The sequence below is a fragment of the Chanodichthys erythropterus genome, chromosome 10, assembly GCF_024489055.1.
Source record: "Chanodichthys erythropterus isolate Z2021 chromosome 10, ASM2448905v1, whole genome shotgun sequence".
NCBI lineage: Eukaryota > Metazoa > Chordata > Actinopteri > Cypriniformes > Xenocyprididae > Chanodichthys > Chanodichthys erythropterus.
Window position 1 is genome coordinate 53,348,911 of NC_090230.1, and position 20,812 is coordinate 53,369,722.

At 38.6% G+C, this 20,812-nt stretch overlaps 1 protein-coding gene across 1 annotated transcript in view; it reads right to left on the reverse strand.

Moving 5' to 3' along the window:
• The window catches only part of csgalnact1a (chondroitin sulfate N-acetylgalactosaminyltransferase 1a), a 42,474-nt gene extending 23,772 nt beyond the window's left edge, over nt 1-18,702 (reverse strand). The window contains exons 1-2 of the mRNA XM_067398169.1: nt 18,130-18,702; nt 5,902-7,347 (exon numbers count right to left, since the gene is read on the reverse strand). Coding sequence (XP_067254270.1) covers nt 5,902-6,676 — 775 coding nt within the window. The 5' untranslated portion in view covers nt 6,677-7,347; nt 18,130-18,702. The remainder of the gene's footprint in view (nt 1-5,901; nt 7,348-18,129) is intronic.
• Between the last annotated feature and the right edge of the window lie 2,110 nt (nt 18,703-20,812).

Consider the following 20,812-nt stretch of genomic DNA (forward strand, 5'->3'; position numbering starts at 1 on the left):
AGCAAAGGAGAACTTCTCATGTGCATGAATGTCTTGTTTTTGTGAATTTATAATATATTTTAGTATGAAAGGTATTTGAAAATGTGAAAATGTCATTTTTTTGCAGATTTCACAAACATATTTTAGCTTTCAAACACGTGAATGAGAATGTAATTGAGATAAATCTCATTTGTTTTTTTTATTTCCTATTGGAATATATGAAAATTCATAATTGATAAACAACATACAAAATCAAATACTGACATTAAGTGTGACATATAACTAACTAACTACAGGATATAAGCATCAAATGAGATCTTTTTATTATCTTGAGTGACGGCAATGAGATTGAAGTCTCTTCACATTTTTATCAAGAGAAAAAGTCTGGAATGAAAAGTCACACATTTCAATTTCAACTCTAACATTTCTCATCAAATTCTTTGAAGATCAAATTATCTAAGCTATGCTAAGACAAGGAATTTTGAGAAGAAATTTCAGAAGAAACATCTGGGTAGATGTTGAGATGGCAGGGGCGCCAGGTCATCTGAGGCTTGGGTAACATACTTTCATGCTTCTGAAAATTATCCAAATAAACTCTTAAGAGAGATCTGCACTGTACAGCATCAAATGTGTATTGTACGGGTTCCATATCAGTTGTGCTGATAGTGCTATAAAAGGCATAATAACTCTTATTCTAGAGGAAAATCATGCTCATGGAAGGTTTGCACAAAACATTACCATTCAGTTAAGGGTTGTATTATGAAGTTTGTATACTTAACAGCTTCATACTTCATTAGCTTTGGTAGCAAAGTGTGGTAATACTATTATGAGCTATACTGGGAAGTATGTGGATCTAATTTGGCGTAAATTTGTATAAAAGTTGCTATGGTGTTCTGTGCTGTGTTTAAAACGTTTCTATGCAATTTTCAATTGCAACAGTGTTCTTGAGTTCTGGATGGTTTCTGCAATATGCGGTTGCCTACTGGACAAAGTCAACAGATCCCACCTTTATGATATTCTGGTCCATTGATATGTTTCAAGTCCTTCTTTTAATATAAGTCTGTGGGATTTTTTCACCTGTTTTACTGTCTACCTGGTGAAATGCGTAAGTTTGATCATTTAAATCAATTAAAGCACACCTCAACAAGCCATACAAGTTTGTCCAAATCCCTAACCCAAAGCAGCAAAAATGATGTCTGCCTTAGCAAACCAGCAAAGTGGAATAATTATCATGTCCAGCCCTTTCCATTCCACACATAAAATGCATTTATGGGAAAAGCAGGGCCATTAGGGAAGCCACCTGAATCAATGCAAGCTAACACCAAAGACATCAAAGCATAACCCGCGGGCTCAACTCCACTTCACTGAAAAACTAGCTACAGTAAATAAGACAAAACATTTCTTCACTCAACATAATCACGTGAGTTACCGAACATTAACTCAGGGTAAAATTGCACTTTTAGCTCGTTTCCTCTCTAAATTGGATTGTGTCACCACAAAATGGGTCTGGGTAAAGGAGCACCATATACAGTTAGCTAACAGAGATAACGGACACAGGATAATGAGAGAGATACATGTATCCCTTGAGGGACAGGGTGGGAGAGTTATTTTGTGGGTAGAAAAGATAGGCTTTCTGTAAACATTCCTTTTTACTAAAGCACTGTTTCAGGAGTAAAGGCCAAGCTTCCTGTGTTTTTTTGTTTTTTTTTTTCAGGATGAAATATTTTTAGAATGTCCAACAATATTATTCAGTCTCATTCAGCGTTAGCAAGACAGCTGGGTAAATTGACATTGTGTCTGGACACTGAGTTGTAAGTTATTGCAGGCAGGGCCTCTGGCTAAGACTTGGCCTTGACTCTCTTTGAATTCTTCACAAGCTCTCCATTGTTGATGTGAAGTAGAGTAGGTCTATTCAATTATACAGTCAAAAAAGTGCTTGACCAGAAATGGTCTTCTATTAAAAGATGTACCAAGTAAGTTTTTCCCTTAAAAAAAAATTAAATACCAGCAACAAACCAGCATAAACTAGCATGAAATTTCTAAGCTGGTGTTTTAGGCAGGAATGCCAAGACCAGGTAAATCTCACCTCTGAATGTTAGCTAAGTAGATCATTGCACCTTTTGCAAATTGCACCATAGCCCATTTTTAACATTTCAGTTTCAAGTGCTGGAAATAGTTATTTAGAACTAAACAAGGTGCATAGCAACATGAATAATGTATTTCCTGTAAAGTCTGTAACCACTGAGATGTGTCACTTTCTCTCTAGAGGAAATGGCAGACATGACACAGATCTGAAAACAGCTGTGTTCATTTCCTAGAGTCATAACAGGATATCCTGACTTTAGCATGTTAGCATGCTGTTACAGGATGCTCTGTTTTATTGATTTTTTTCTAAGATACACAACTTCCTTCAGTGATCATTTTCCTATAAGTCCTATCTGAATACTTTTCTATCTGCATACTTTCCTTATTCAGTGATCACCCTTTCCTATCTACTTTTGGAAAAAACAGAACTGGCTCCGCGTTCGTTCCATAAGTTGAATAGGGAAGGCGTAGGACATGCAGCGTAAGCTTTTTGAAGAATACGGAAAGCGGAAGCACGTGCAAGACGATCAATTGTGTTTATAAAGCATATACAGTTGTATTGTTTTAGAAAATAGAAGGTCTTATCGCTAGATACCTTTATTCCTTGTCTGGTATCATTTAAAGCTCTTTGAAGCTGCACTGAAACTAATTTTGACCTTCAACTGTTTGGAAAGACCATTGAAGTCCACTATAACGAGAATAATCCTGGAATGTTTTCATCAAAAACCTTAATTTCTTTTCGACAGAAGAAAGAAAGACATGAACATCTTGGATGACATGGGGGTGAGCAAATTATCAGGAAAATTTTATTTGAAAGTGCACTAATCCTTTAAACTATGCCAGAGCGCATACACACCAGGCAGATGGACAAAGTGGTGTATTAGAGGTAAAAAAAATGATATAAATACTGTTCAGTTTCTCGCACAAACCGATCGTTTCGTGTCTTAGGACATCAGTGTGTCGTCACGAGCCACAAGATTTAATTTGAATTTGTCTGTGCATGTTTTTTTTTTACTCTTATAGATGGTGTTACCATTGACATGCATTATACGACTGACACAACGGGTGGAGTTAAAAATCATCATTTGTGTTCTGCTGAAGAAACAAAGTCACCTACATCTTGGATGTCCTGGGGGTAAGCAGATAAACATCAAATTTTCATTTTTGGGTGAACTATCCCTTTAAGACAGGGGTGGGGAACGTCCGGCCTCCGGGCCTTATACGGCCCGCGAGACAGTTTGATCCGGCCCACGAGTTAATAAAAAATAAATAAAAAATTAATTAATAAATTAATAATAATAAAAAATAATAATAATAGTAATAATTGTAATCATGTAACCCAGGCTGCGCCGGCGCAGCTGCCGCTCTAAGCATGAGCAGATGAGAGAGACACGAGACTGCTGCACAGGTTTCCAGAAACCCTCTGTGAGAAAACGGATATAATTATTATGTTATTATATTATGTTAGTTACAATATAATTATGTTATTTTATATTGCTATATATTATAATATATAAAAATATTATAAAATAAAATAATAGACTCGTTCCGGTTGGTCTGTATGCCTCTCCGGGTCACAGTCACAGTGAACGCAACAGGCACTTAGCGGTTGTCATCGTTGATGATATGCATCATGGCGGCTGTCAAGAAAAGAAAAGTAGATGCAGAATGTTGCGCTTTCCAAGAAAAATGGACAAATGATTATTTTTTTGTTGAAGTGAAAGGCAAGCCAGTCTGCCTAGTTTGTGGGGATGCACTTGCAGTGATGAAAAAGGCCAATCTCGAGCGTCAGTACAGCTCGAAACATGCTAAACTGAATGAGTTGCGAGGACAAATGCGCGTGGATAAAGTTAACGCTCTTCGGCGGAGTTTGGATGCCCAACAAGCAGTTTTCACAAGACCGCATTCTGACAGAGACAATGTTACTCATGCAAGTTTTGTGGTGAGTGAGCTAATTGCTAAGAAGCTGAAACCTCATTCAGAAGGAGAGTTCGTGAAAGAGTGCCTTGTTGCTGCTGCGGAGCTGCTAGCACCAGACAAAGTAAAACTGTTTCAAAGTGTCAGTTTATCTCGGAGAACCGTCGCAGAACTAATTACTGATATCGCACAAGACATTGAAACGACACTGAAGGACACCGCAAAAAAATTACATTTTTTCTCTCTGGCCTGTGATGAAACAACAGACATAACGAATACCGCACAACTAGCCATTTTTGTGCGTGGGATTACTGCTGAGTTTGATACGAGTGAGGAATTGCTGTCTATGCAAGCCATGCATGGCACTACGAAAGGTGAGGATTTGTTTGAGCAAGTTGTTTTGGCAATGAACAAATTTGAGCTACCATTTGAAAAGTTAAGTGGTCTTGCCACCGATGGGGCTCCAGCCATGCTTGGCGCGCAAAAGGGATTAACTGCATTGGTCAAAAAAGAAATGAGTCGTCTCCGTCTGGATCCAAGTGATTTAGTTGTATGCCACTGTATCATACATCAAGAGAGTCTGTGCGCACATTCCCTGCAGCTCCAAAGTGTAATGACAACTGTCGTTTCCACCATAAATTTCATCAAAAGCAGAGGGCTAAACAGCCACCAGTTCAAAGAGTTATTGAGCGATCTCGAGTTCGAATACGGAGATCTTGTTTACCATTGTGAGGTGCGATGGCTGAGTCGCACAGATATGCTCGCACGGTTTTACAGACTGAGGGAAGAAGTAAAACAATTCATGGAGATTAAGGGAAAACCTGTTGTAGAACTCAGTGATGGCAAGTGGCTGTGTGATTTGGCCTTTATGGTGGACATAACCAAGTACCTGTCAGAGCTGAACGTCAAGCTCCAAGGTCCGAACCAGCTTCTCAGCTCCCTGCTTTCAAATGTGAAATCATTCGAAGTGAAATTAAAGCTGTGGCAACTGCAACTGGAAAAGGGTAACACTGTGCATTTTCCTACTCTGCAAGAGCAAAAGCCTGCAATGACAGCTGAATATGCTGGTGAGTGTGCAAAACTGCTTCAGGCATTTAGCGAGAGGTTTCAGGACGTGAAAAGTAAACACAAGGAACTGCAGATATTTGCTACGCCGTTTAACGTGGAACCATCTGATATACCCGATAACCTACAACACGAAATAATTGAGCTGCAAAGCAATGAGGAGCTCAAAGCTAAGTACAATAACCTCCCTCTGCTCGAGTTCTATAAACTGTACATACGTTCTGAGGATTTTCCCTTTCTGAGGAGACATGCACTGAAGTTTGCATCTCTATTTGGGACAACCTACTGCTGTGAGCAGTTCTTTTCAAAACTGACTCTAGCAAAGAATCGATTCCGCTCAAGACTGACTGACCCAAACTTGGAAAACCAGCTGCGAGTAGCATCATCATCAATGCCATCTGACATCAGACGCCTCGCCAAAGAGAAGCAGTTCCAACCATCGCATTAGAGAGGTTAGTTAGTGATATATGTTCAATAATTTTGTATGGCCCTTAAAGGATGTTACAAAAATGTAAATGGCCCTTGATATGAAAAAGGTTCCCCACCCCTGCTTTAAGAGATTTTTTCCAAATGTGTCCAACAAGCTCTAAAGATCTAAATAAATGGTCCAGAGACATGCAGAGATTGCCTATGGTACTGTAAAGTTTGTCATCTTTGCGCTAGAAGCACTAAATGGAATAGCATAAATAATGTTTTCAAACAGGCTTCCAAAAAACTTTCACCAAGTAACACTAAAATCATGTTAACACACATATTGTTTACATCTTATGGCTATACTATTGAAACAGTCAGCATTTTAACATTTACAGATTGGCTGTCGTTTGAGCGTAACTTGAACTGTAAATAGCTTCTTACCTTCTATGAAGTCTGATGGTGTGTAGACTTTACTGGCTTTCATTTTGTCTCCACCTTGATTTGGTGCATTGAGTGTGTGCAGCGCACTCTCCACCACCTCCCCCAGCTCGTCCCTGCGGTCCTTCCTCACTGGCTTCTCCTCGGGGTGACGGGTCAACCCCATTTCCAGCTGGTAAACGCGTTGTAAGGTGAAGCTCTCAAAGGGAACCACAGCGTACTCGCTTGGAAGTCGCAGGCCACTGTGTACCTCTGCCCGGCTCAGCTGGCTGCGTAGGAACTCCTGCAAGTCGCTGTGACCGCGGTCGTCAGCCATGTCACCCCCCGTGCCCCTCCCAGCCGTCTTCTCCAAAGAGTCCTGCATGCCCTTAAGTTGTTCACTCCGTTCCTGGAGAGCCTCTTTAAGTTGAGAGATTTGTTTTTTCAAGCTGGCAATATGCTGCCGATGCTGCTCTTCCCGCTCTTGTAGCAGGGCCTGGAACCCTTCCCGCCCAGCAGGGCCAATGGGGGCACCTCCAACACCACCTGGCCTGCTTGGACCCCCTGCAATAGCCATCCCTCCAGCCCTGGGCAGGGGTTGCCCAGCCAAGGGCTCATCAGCATGGGGGCTGCAAGTGATAACATAAAGGAGGGAAAGGCAACAGCACACCACCACTAACAGAACACCCACACGCGAGAGCCAGGCCAGCAGACCCCTGCGCAGCATCACAACTGACAACCTCAACAAGCCGGGTAGGAAGACGTAGTTCAATAAAGTTGTGGCATCTCTGTGTACCATCAAAAACAAGACGTAAAGATCAGCCAAAGGCTGCCCACGCCAGAATTGCTTGTTGAAGTCACCAGCGTATGTCTTTGATTAAAAAGAAGAAGAACTGTTTGTGTTTTGTGTGTTGACTAAAGTCTCATATTTCCCAGGTGCAGACCACAAAGCAAGTTTTGTTCAAAACGTTACTGTCAATTCCCATTTCACCCGCTCTTTAAACTTCAGCCTGGCTCTTCAGCCACATACTTTGTCATGGGTCAAGTTACGGCCACTTCCTCCTCTTCGGGGTACTATTAGTTCTCTGTCCAGACAAATGAACCATTGGACCAGTTCAGTAGCAACATGCGCATGTCTCCATCTGGTGAAAATTGCTCATTCTTCTAGGAGGTAGCGTGACAGACCCTTGAGAGAATGTCTGGAATGGATCCTCCATTCTACAGCACTCCCAATGACCCAAAAGAGAAAACCATTCATTGAAGGTTTAGCCATTAGACGTCAATGGCTATGGTCCATGAAAACGGGTTTGCCATCCGTTTCTTTTAACTTCATGAAACAGTCCAATGTTGTTGAAAAGACCAAGACGTTGTTTGCCAAAGAGTTTTCAGACAGTCTGTATGTCTTCCTTAATCTATTCAGAGTGTTCTGCATGTTTCATCATGTGTAGCTTCTGATCTTCACAGATTTATCTAGGAAAAAGATAGAGAAAAGAAGATTAAATTATGTTCTGTAGAACCACATCCGTAGGTGGGTGAAGGTCTCCTATATGTTAATCAGTCAGGCTTCAAAGTACATTAATACTGATAGCTTGGCATTATCATACCATTAAACAGACAAAAGATAGATGAGGGGGATAGGGCTTAAGTTAGTCTCTTATCTGCAAACACACCGTATTTATTTTCTAAATTCAGGACCTGCGTAGTCAACAAAACATTCTGGAATGGCTCCAGTGCTGGAGAACAGTGCTGTCACTGATGTGTGAAAATAAGAGATGTGTGTTAAAGGCAGTCTTATGGGAACATGTCTGACATCTGACATGGGGGGAAGAACAGCCGCACTGTAAGTTTGAGCAAACACACACGAAAGGCAGAGCATTCATAGCCTTACACACATGCAAACCAAGCATATGCACTCAGTCACAAACACATGTGTATCTGTGATCACAGGAACACACAGGAACACTGTGTTAGGAAGTTGGGAAGCTGTGGTGGTAAAAGATACAACGTGAAAAAAAGAGCATAAAGTGATGTAGGAATCTCTGAATATGTGTGAGTTCTTGTGAGTTTGTGTGTGCTGACTCACCACACAATTAGCTCTTTATAGGTTAGTGGGAGGCTTGATTTAATGAAAGGATTAGTTATGTTAGTGGTGAATACTGGACTGTATCAAGGAGAGTTGGACACAGACCAGCACTGAGGAGGGGGATGTCTATTTATCTGAGGCTGGCACTCAAATATGAACTCCCTCAATTATTAAAACGCATCCATCCATCCATCCATCCATCCATCCATCCATCCATCAATTCACTCACTCACCTATTTATACAATAACTCATCCATTAATTCACTTACTCCTTCAATTACTCATTCACTTACTGATTCACCCAATAAGTTATTTTATGATTCATTCATTCTTTCACTTGTGGTTCCAGTTCCAATTCAAAGGAAGCAAACATGAAAGACACTACAATCACCTAGGCCCTGTTTACACCAAGTACTAAGATCCGTTTTGGTCGATCAAATCACAAAGGGACGGGGGTTTACACCTGGTATTTTAGTCCGTCTCTTTTTTCCACTTTTAACCACTTCTGTCCTGAATTTTTCTAGGGGAGAGTCTATGGGTGGGTAAATATATCCTTTTTTTTTTCAGATCTAATGAGGGTGACCAGACGTCCCGAAAAATTCGGAACAGTCCCAAAATCTAAACTGTTGTCCCGAATCCCGAATCTGGCCCTATTGTCCCGAAAATTATACAAAAAAAAAAAAATCTTGAGTAGTTATTGTCTGATAAACATTAAAACCTGTCTGAGGAGGTTGAGTCGTCCTGCAACCAGCCCCCGCCGGCTGCTCATTCACACTTATATGTTTAACCTGTGCACGACCACTGTCAGCATTATAGATTATAATGGGTTGTACTGGCTTTTGACACATCCTACCACTTGTGTCTGGTGTAGGGTGTCATTCATAAACTCTTTCATTTATTTACTCACTCACTCACTCACTCACTCATATAATTACACATCTATTCACTTGCTTACTGACTTATTTACTTGTTCACCCACTCTCTCTTTAAATCCTTTACTAATTTACACACTTAATTATTCACTCTCATTTATTCATCCACTGACTTATTCATTCCTTCACTCAGTCATTTGCTCATTTATTCATTCAATCACTCATTCATTTACTCATCACTTAACATCAGGATTCATTTCCTCTTTTGCAACCTATTAGATACTGTATACAACAGCAAAGGGGCATCAGTTGCTGTATAATAAGTTAAACAATCAGCAACTGAATCTTTCTCAAAGTGGTGATATAGATGACAAATCTTTTCTTTCTCTTCGTCTCATTTAAGAGCTCACACGTGAGTGGTGCAAAAGACGCCTCACACCATGTTACGCTATTCCAGCTCACTCGTACAGCAGCCAGGACGAGCACAGCATGTGTCTGCCAGCAATTCATTCTCCCCGCTGTGCCCATGCCATACAATACCAGAGCCAAGACCACGGACCAAACACACGGCTGAACAACACTGAGGAAAGTTAGGAGGGGCTTGACAACCTCAAACAAATGAGAAATGGAGACTTCAATTTTCTCTTCTAAAACAGAATGCTGTTGCTTTAATAGATGTGATTTGCCATCTTCCAAACAACAGTTTGTTCTTTCGATTTTGGCCTACTCTGTGGTCCAACTTTATCATCCCTGCTGGAAAATCCAGCTGTGTTTTGGAACATGGTAACTGGTATAAGCTGGTCATTTACTGGTTGACCAGTCAACATGTTCTAAAAAGCCAGCCTGAACTCCTTTAGCTAATATGACCAAAAGGTTGTTGGTTTGGTTGACGATCTACCAGCTCTTAGACCAACTAAACACAAGATACCTTGTTCCAAAACAGAGCAAACAAGTAGCAAGCAGAAATGAATTCGACTTAAGTTTTACAAACAACATTACATACAAACAGCATTTTGCAACAATTCTGTTAATGCCAGCTTGTTAATTACAACTTCCACAAAGATCTTAATCAGAGTAAAAGCTCTAGCGTGTGTACAGTTTGCGAACCAAGTGCATTTACATTAGTTCAATTACTTTCACAAGCCTTCATCTGCAGAGTCAGCTACAGTTATACTATCTGGCTGTGGTGCGCAGTCAGGAAATGGTGTGGGTTTTTTTCCTCCTTTTGCAATTTTCACTTTCATAGGCTTTTGCTGACCCTTGTCCCTGACTGCAGTAAGAGCTTTACACAGAGTATCAGACCTTAACACAGAGGCACTTTGCATTCTTGTGTAATTATCACAAACAAATACTTGAATATACCACTTATAATCCAGAAACAATCCAGATTAAAATAATTAAATTCATGACATTTTAACAAACCAAAACGACATCATGGAGAGAACCTCTGCAGAACCTCATTACTGTGTCTCAGGATCAAAGCCTCTTAAAACATCAGATGACCTTTTCGTGACAAGCAAATGTCACATGTCATGTGGAGTGACCAAAAATGATTTAATTCACAATATCTGTAAAAATACTTTTTACCTTGAAAAATATTTTTATAAACTTTTTTGAAAGTAATGATTGAGATGTGTACACATAGGCTGTGTAAGGAAAAGGTGTAAGACGAATACACTATTTTTCAAATGCCAGATGACATTTTCAGAGTCATTAAATTGAAACTTTTCTTGAAAATGGTAAAAAAATTAATAGTATAAAAACCAACATAAATAGAAATAGTACATTTCTAAGAACTTGACATGTGTGACATGTCCTTTTTTTTTATTTTTTTATTTTTTTCTGAGCATCAATTACAACATCTGCACTACTTTTCTGGCATGACAGCATAAAAATGGACTCTACTGCCAGACAAAAAGGTGTAAGAAAACAGAGAAGGAAATAAAGAGAAACACTCTGTTCACACTCTGTCCCTGTTCAATGCAACTTCGCTCTTAATCAAACCACTTCCTGTGTCCACAAGGCATGGGTGTCTGACACGGGTTTCCTGTTGGTCTCTCATTAAATTAGACAGCACCAGCTGCATGCCCATATCCCTGTGAAAGTACAGCTCCCATCAAAGACATCATCAAAGACAAGCCTGACACACACAAAAAAAGCAAGGAGAAACATAAAAGAGCTTCACATTTTTCTTTCTAAAAGAATGATCTAAAATCCTGATCCACCACTTTCCTTTAAACTGTCAATGCTTATATAAATAATGTGTAATATTGCAGAATCACAACGACTGGTGTAAAATAATTTATTCCAAGTATTCCACACCCAGCGCCTGTGTTTTTTTTTTTTTTTTTTGTTTTTTTCATGATTCCTGTATCTGCTGTCCTCTTCTTCTCCACTGAAACAAGTCATCAGCATTCCCTTGAGAGAACTGTCTGAACCGGCTAATTTAACAAGTTGGGATATCCAGAGAAAAAGAGAGTCCACAGATGCACAAGCCAAGTCAAGTCCTGCTGTTTCACTGCTGCATTAGAGGGAGGACACCAGAGAAAGCAATTCCAGGTGTTGCTCATGTTCCGTTCATGAAAAAACAAGAGGGAAGAGAGGCCCCTGCTGAAAAATACAGCATTGCTGGTCACCAGCATAAGGTATGTTTTGCATGCTGGGACCAGCATGGGATGATGGTTGCTGGTGGACCAGCTACCAGCTCGGTTTTCTTGAGAACAGCACGACTATGCTGGTCCACCAGCTAGACCAGCACTATACCAGCTGTAACCAGCATAAACCAGTGTGGACCAACATGAATTCATGCTGGTTTATGCTGGATATTTCAGCAGGGGCTGAGGGGACGGAAGGAACTTAATGAAAATACAGGGAATGTGGGCGCTTTAGAGAAAAACAGGACAGAAGAGAGAGAGAAAGGGCTCTTTGATGTCCTTCTGGGCCTCAGGTGATTCTCATTCCCCTTAATTAAGTTGGATCTCTTACGACTCAGATCATACATACCATATGCTCTGACTTTAAAATCAACATGAAACAGTGTTCACAACCCATATTATGTCTGTTTGTGACACATTTCTGAGTGAAGAGGATGTTTAATGACAAAAAAGTAGGGTAGGACTTGATTTTATCAGGAATTGATTACATTTAGATTGGCTTGTTGCAACAGTAGAACAGCTAACACTTATTCATGGAGTATTTACAGTTATATTGAGTTGTTAGCTTAGCCAATTCCAAACCTACTAAAAATCAATTTCAGCCGAGTCTCAGCATCTATCTCCTCCTAAGATAGCACATTGACTTATAATTCTTAGAATTAAAAAATAAAAATCTGATTAAAATGTTTTTATAGTTATTAGAATAATGTGTCCATATTGCTGACATGTTTACCTGTTGTAGCTTATCCACATTGTCTGCATGAAATAGATGTCAAAACAATCAAAACGTGTTTTTTCCCCACCATTTCACCCAAATATTTAGGCTGCCGAAATTCCAGTGCAACACTTATTAGTCATTTAAACCCAAAAAATAGTTTTAATCAAGGATCTAATTTATACCGTTTTCTCCAATATATGTGTGTTATGTATTTTTATACTTATTAAGAGTATTGTGTTGTTAGCTTAGCAACATGCTAATGCCAAACTTTATTGAAATGAACTGTCTGTCCTGTGTAATACTGGGAAGTTTATGAGTTGGGAATTTGTAAATGTCATGACACGTGTGTTCAAGTCACTGTTTTGTTGGAGAAAGATGGCAATGTGCCTTTTCTACAAAAAAAATACAGCAAAATGTTTTGGCTCTATTTCTACAAAATGGTAAATAAAGAATGTGCTTCAGGTGTGTGTTTTTGATTCATGTTTTCAATTTATGAAGGTGATGTAACCTGAATCATTGTATACTATTGTAATTTTACAATATTATCATATTTTGTGCATGAAACATAACCCTAAAATGCATGACTTTCGCCAATCATTCTTACATATTCGGGTCTTTATCGACCCGGATCTATATCTAACATGGAATAATCTCTACCTGTCGTGATAATATAAAACTCCTCTGATATTAGAGTAACAATTACAGAAGAATAAAATAAATCGTATTTTGTTACCTTTTGGAGCTTGAAAGGGCTCAGTTTGAGCAGATGTTTTATGCCATCATCACTGTCCTCGTCAGAGCTCATTTCCCAGTAAATTCAGCAAATAATGGGATAGTTTTATGTTTGAGGTCACGAATATGAGCCCATTCGTGATCTCAAACATATTCTCAGAACTATATAATTTCATACATAATTTCAACATCTTCAAAATCAATATTTCGATCACTAACAGCTCCGCCAGATCCATCCAGTGACAGTTACAGTCATATTTGATTGCGTTCAGTACTTGCTCTGCAGTTAATCGCTGAGTCATTTTAATGTTTTTCTTATTATTTCGTTTTCTGTCTAAATGAGTCATCACTTCAGCATTGTGTATCAGACATTGTCACCTTGTGGAATAAAGGTGAATTGCACTTATTCTGTCATCTAAGATTCAATTATTGTCGTGCAGAAAAAATATATGTACACTCATACACACCTCGGGTCGTTTGCGACCCTATACAATTTTTACAAAAAATTCATACAAAAATAGGCATTCTTTTCTAATTTTATGATTTGTTTCTTGTTATATTCTTTATTATGAATTGATTGAGGAATACAAGAAGGTTGATGTCTAACTTTAAAAAATGAACGAGGAGGAGGGTAGTGAATGACGTCCCGGGTCACTAAAGACCTGAGGTATGCATTTAAGGGTTAAATGTAATTTTTCATGAATACAGACACTACATCCATTGCATCTTTTATATTTTCTCTCTGACATGCTCCCAACTCGAGGTTCAAAGAAAATTTCCCACGTAATTACCACTTTTGGTGGCATTCATGTTGATTTAGCTCAAACATACGATCTTTCAGACATGATTTGATCGCACCATTAGTTGTAGGAAAGGGGTTGGTGACGCCAGCGGAAAAGTCATTTTAAAGGAGAAGCAAGTAATATTTTAAGATTATGAAGAAACATTTTTTTTTTTAAATAACATGCACTATTTAATCGTTCACAATAACACTTGAACATCAATTAGGAATTCAAATAGAGAGAACTTTGATTTAATGTTAGCTTAAACATAATCCTGTCTTTAAACACGCCCCTTCATACACAACCACCATTCATACTCCTTCTGTAACCAACACACAACAACGCACATCTCAAATTATGTCAGCACTTTAAAAACCCACCACAGTCTCTCATTATGACAATCTGCACCCCCTCCAACTTGAGGTTTCCAACACCCAGCTGCCTCTTAATTCAAGCCACTTCATATCTATGGTCCAAAAAAAAAAAAATGAACAATACGCCTTCAAAACTCACAGAGGAGGAAAATTAGAGGACACTTGTCTTCATTCCATGCAGTCTATGAAGGACAGTATTTATGCCTCCCTCATTCAGACCTCCCTTCCAAACAAGCCATAAGTGTTTTAACGCAGCATATAATGGATTGCGATGTACATAACCAATTTGTTTAAACTGCAGATTTGACTGGGTGTATGGAAGAATGAATCATATTTTAAAAAAAGCATATTTAAATGTGTAGAATGATCGCTGACAGATCATGTTTTACCACATAACCACTAGCCACATATAATTCCCACATTTCAGCCACAATTGAAGGACACATGTTCATAAAAAGTTCTCAACCCTGAAATCTTTATAAAACACAAATATGCTCTTGAACAGAAGAACAGAAAATCCTGCCTAATTGTACAAGTGGCTCTTGATTCAGCTAGAGGAGAGATCCACCAATTTTCCATTTCCAACAATTGCAAGTAATATCATTTTACCATCTTTCTTGAGTAGGATTGCAACACCTTAAGACTAAATTGAATTAATAAGCAAATTAATCTTTCAAATGAACCTGCTAGGATAAGCAGTACACAAAGACATCTTTTCTACACTAACTTGGTCTACACTCGCAGAATTGAAGGGATAGTTCCCCCAAAAATGAAAATTATGTCATCTCACCCTCATGCTTTTTCAAACAGATATCCTCAGAAATGTCTCCATATTTTTTGCCGATACAATGGAAATCAATGAGGTCCATTATTGTTTGGTTCCAAAAGTTCTTCAAAATATTTTTGTTTATGTTCCGCAGAAGAAAGAAAGTCATACAGGTTTGAAACAACATGAAAGTCAGTAAAAGATGGCATAATTTACATTTTTGGGTGAACTATCCATTTAAATGCAACTACCATCTGGACTAATGCATACTGTTAAAAACAGAAAGCACTATATACTAATCAACATTTAGTGTGCAATTTCAAACAGCCTAATTAATCACATATTGCATGAATAAATGCTAAATCAAAAATTGCACAAAGGCTTTCACATTAATAGACATGAACCAGACATGAACCCGAGATAAAAATAATATTTACTAGCAATGAAGTGTAACACGTTGGCCTGATTTTCAATTTCTTCTCTTTGTTAAAGCTTTGTGGCATGCCTCAATTGGCCAAATGTTTCTTTCAGCCCAAAACAGCAGGACCGCTCATTGCCATAGAGATCACATAGTTGAGGACACCTAGTCACCATAGCAATCTCCTCAACAGGATGGCAGGGCTATAGTGACAGTTTTTTAACCAGAGACGGACACCAGATTCTTCTTCTGGAGGCAAGAGGGAGACCTACAACATACTGGTTTTGGGTCTCAAAGAATCTCAGTAATTGCAGATAAATATGATAGTACTTTTGAGCATTCAAGAGTATGTTACACAAAATAGTGAAGTTCCTAAACGTAATTTAGGGAGGAGCGAGCCCATCTAATCTTCCAATCAACAGCCAGAGTATATAAGCAGCTGCTTACCTCTCTTCAGTCTCAGCTGTTTCAGCATCCCTCCACCCCCCCAAACTCCACCTTCATTTCAGGTACCTTGCCCTATGTAATCACATCCTATTTATTCACTGGGGGGTGTATCAGAGCTCGAGTTGAAGCTGCTTCATCGAGCCCCTCCTCGGTGGACAGCAAGCCAAATTAGCTAACCTAATACCCTAAAGATTATATGGGCAAACGAACTCGTTAAATTGAACTTAAAGAGTTAGTTGATTTTGTCATCATTTACTCATCCTCATGTCATTCTAAAACTGTATGACTTTTTTCCGTGGAACAAAAAAAGAAGATATGCTGAAGAATGTTTTTGTCCATAAACTGATTGTGGTCCAAAACATCACTGGAATGGATCCCGCTGACTTTCATTGCTTGAACAAAGTACCAATTTCCGCTGTACTAACGACACCAAATTGCACTGCAAATCTCCATCGTTTTGGACAAACTGGCAGTTCTGCTTCAAACTCAAGCTATTGGTTGAGTCAGTCTTGTTTTGGTGGTGCTAGCAGTGCAGAAATCACACACTTTTCACATTCAGTCTCCATTTAGATTAGAAGATTTAGATAAGCCTTGAATTTGCATGCCATTATTGTCAGGGAATTAGCACTGATTTGTTTCAGTGCCGCATACTGTATAATAAACACCTACAGACTGCTACAAACGCTACAGATATTCCAAACCCAGGACAGCCCAGGAAATTGTTGTACATATTAATAAGTTTGAATGTGTGTGAGAGAGAAAGCGGGCATTAGTGTGAAAAAAAAATGAAATAATCAGAGAGCCTGAATTTAATAATAAGACATTACATTACTATTACAAACACTTCAGTATGGCAAAATGAGAGGGGACTGAAATTAAAATTGAGTTTTGATTTAAAGCGGCCATTGGATGTCTAAAGGAGTTTGAGGTCTAGACACGCAGCAGCTGAATTCACCATGAATCTATTAAGAATGAAATGACTGTTTTAACTAATGTTACATCCTATGCTTTGCGCAATACCCATCATTCTGTTGCAGGGGAAGCAGATTCAGTTTGGCAGACGGCCCAACGGTTAAAAAGTAAAACGGTAGTTTTGAGGTCAGTGAGATTTTTTTATTAAATTAATGATTTTATTCAACAGGAATGCATTCAATTGACAAAACATTTTTTCAAACAAAAGTTGTTCTTGAACTTTCTAATCGGCAAAGACCCCTGAAAAAAATGTATCACGGTTTTCACAAAAATATAAAGCAGCACAACCGTTTTTTTGTTTGTTTTTTTGTTTTTTTTTCAACATTGATAATAATAAGAAATGTTTCTTGAGCACCATCACCATATTAGAATGATCTCTGGAGGATCATGTGGCACTGAAGACTGGAGTAATGATGCTGAAAATTCAGCTTTGATCACAGGAATAAATTACTTTTGAAAATATATTAATATAGTATAGTAAAATATACTAATATAGAAAACAGTTATTTTAAATTGTAATAATATTTCACAATATTACTGTACTTCTATTGTATTTTTTATCACATAAATGTAGCATAAGTGACTTTTAAAAACATAAAAAAATCTTACCAACCCCAAACGTTTGAACAGTAGTGTATTATTCACTTAGATAAGTTTCAGAGGTGACTGTTCAAATTTTCCTTCTTTCAGCCCTCAGATAACTCACTTGAACAAACTGACTCCTCTATACAAGTGCACATACAATATTTGAAAGTCAGTTTCTGTATAGCCACATATCCCCACAACATTTCCCACAAGAAAGATACAGTTCATTTAACACAATATTGATCCTATAGTGGAACATGTTGTTGCACTATATAGGGTAAGTCGTCACAATGGAACCTGCCATTAAACAGCCTATAAAAGGCTTTACAGCAAAAACAGTAAAACAGTTATGAAATGGCAAACAAGTAAAACATCAATATGACCAACAACTAGCCCTACTATAAATAATAAACTGTACAATGTTAAAAAAAAAAAAAAAAAACACGTGACAAAGTTCAACCTTTCTTCAATATACAGATGCCCATGTGTTTTTAATTGTGTTGACTTGTTTACAGCTATCACATAAAGATGAAGATAAGTAATTTCATCTTTGGAGGACAGAATTAGATCCCTCCAAAAATGCTAATTTAGGATGGTTTAAATCAACTAGGTGTTTGAAACCAACATACAAAACCACTGCTAAAAACCCAATAATTTGTTTAATTGGACTTTAGGCTCACTCCCTTAAGATACAGCCCTTGTGACAACTTCCTCTAGCCCTAGTGTTCTCATATTTATTTTACCGTTCATTAACTGTTCACAGTTAAGAATGACTGAAATTACTATTACATGGACGACCAATGATTCTAGTCTGCATCTGTTGCCATGAGTGTGAGGAATATGGCTTACCAATATAACAGAGAAGAGATGTCATAGCGTGTCCCATTGGTCAGAGTCCTCCAGAACAGCACGCTGTGTGCTGGAACAGCATGCGGTTGTGGAGTGAGCGGAGAAGCGGTGAACCACTGTGTGTTTCTCTCCCGGCGAAACCGGATCCTCCGGTCCACCCCACCCCAGAGCTGCCTCCGCCTCCAACGCGCACATAAAGGGTGCGTTGTTACCTGCAGCCGAATCCGACACACTCCTGACGCCCCGCACGCTTCTCTGGGAGGAGAAACTTATTTATCTGCAGTATTTATTCCGTCGAGCCACAGTTTCTTCTCTTAAGCTCCATCAGTATATTAATTTCTGCCCTGCACTCTTTTAATGTCTCTGCTTATAAAGTATAACCCACGCGCAATGATGCCAAATCACACGCGCAAGAGCGCTGTTAGTATCAGAGGGAGGTAATCACAGCCTTGCAACTACTTTATGTTTTTATAGAATAGTTCTATTAAAAAGTAAACTATCGCCTATACACATTTCCAGTCAAATGGACAAGTTACAACATAGTTGGTATATTTCTTCTCAACGAATGAAAATAGCTCCATAGCGTCAATTGCATGTCACCAAGCAAGAAAACAAGCAGAATAGCGGATATCAGTGGAGCGGATTTCCACTTTGCTAAAGGTGCAGTCACATTTGCCGCTGTTCAGCGGATTGCATGGGCATTTCATTAGGAATTCATCCTATTGGTAATTTTGTATGAGGGTGAAAGATTTCCGCATAGATTACTGACAATAGTGTAGTGATTTGGTACATTTTTTGTTTGTTTTTGCCTGCAAATTTTACTGAAATTTCACTAATGTGACCATACCTGATACTCCACCCAAACACTTAATCATACTCACCCTCATGCAATCCCAGAAATATGATTTTCTTTCTTCAGATGATAAGAAATATTGTATAAATGTTCATATAATGAAATGTCAGATGTATTGTGAATTGTGAGAAGTGATGGTCATCTGTGCTTGAGTTTTCATGCTTCACAACATGCTGACAGTGGCTGGAAGTGAAAAGATCAAAAGATTAAAATATGAGTATTTTTCTCTCACAGACCTTTCATTCAGAAGACATTGATTCCTCTACGGGGCTCTTATGGATTACCGTTATGTTCACTTAGTGTGATTTTTGAAGGGTCAACTTTGAGGGATCCATCTCCTTGCATTATATGAACTCGCAGGGATGGAATATTTTTCAAAAAATCTTGTGTTCTACAGAAGAAAGTCAAACATCTGGGATGGCATGATGGTGAGTAGCCTAAATGTGAGAATTTTCCATTTTGGGTGGAGTGTCCCTTTAAGAGCCATTTCTAACCTAGGGGTTAAAATCAATGCTGACCTTAAAGGTGCCATAGAATTGAAAATTGAATTTACCTTGGCATAGGTGAATAACAAGAGTTCAGTAAATGACATACAGTGAGTCTCAAACTCCATTGTTTCCTCCTTCTTATGTAAATCTCATTTGTTTAAAAGACCTCCGAAGAACAGGCGAATCTCAACATAACACCGACTGTGACACAACAGTTGGGATCATTAATATGTACACCCCCAATATTTGCATATGCCAGCCCATGTTCAAGGCATTACACAAGGGCAGCCAGTATTAACGTCTGGATCAGTGCACAGCTGAATCATCAGACTAGGTAAGCAAGCAAGAACAACAGCAAAAAATGGCAGATGGGGCAATAATAACTGACATGATCCATGATAACATGATATTTTTAGTGATATTTGTAAATTGTCTTTCTAAATGTTTCGTTAGCATGTTGCTAATGTACTTTTAAATGTGGTTAAAGTTACCATTGTTTCTTACTGTATTCACAGAGATCAGAGTCATGTCGTTATTTTCATTTTTAAACACTTGCAGTCTGTATAATTCATAAACACGACTTAATTCTTTATAAATCTCTCCAACAGTGTGTAATGTTAGCTTTAGCCCCGTTAGCCACGGAGCACTATCAAACTCATTCAGAATCAAATGTAAACATCCAAATAAATACCATACTTGCATAATCGGTTATGCTGCATGACGAACACTTTGTAAAGATCCATTTTGAGGGTTATTTTAGCTGTGTGAACTTTGTTTATGCAATGTATTATAGAGTCGCGAGCTTGGGGCGAGGATTTAAAGGGGAAGAATAGGCACATATTTAATGATGTTCCAAAATAGGTAGTTAAAGAAAATCAATAAAAAAATCTATGGGGTATTTTGAGCTGAAACTTCACAGACACATTCAGGAGACACCTTAGACTTATATTACATCTTGTGAAAAAGCATTCTAGGGCACCTTTAAGCTTGACAGTCAGATCAGGGCAGTCGTTAAATCTAGCTTTTTTCAGGTGAGGCAGCTGGCCAAAATAAAGCCATTTCTTTCAAGGCAACACTTTGAGACAGTAATACGCCTTTGTCACCACTCGGCTAGATTACTGCACTGTATGTGGGGGTTAGTGGGTCTTCTGTTGCTCATCTGCAGATGGTTCAAAACGCTATGTGTGATATGTGATATGAGCACATTTCCAAAATTTTAGCCTCACTTCATTGGCTGCCCATACATTTCAGGATCCATTATAAAATTCTCTTATTTGTTTTTAAATCTTTAAATGGTCTTGCCCCACTCTACATTTCTGAGCTGTTACACCCTTATACACCC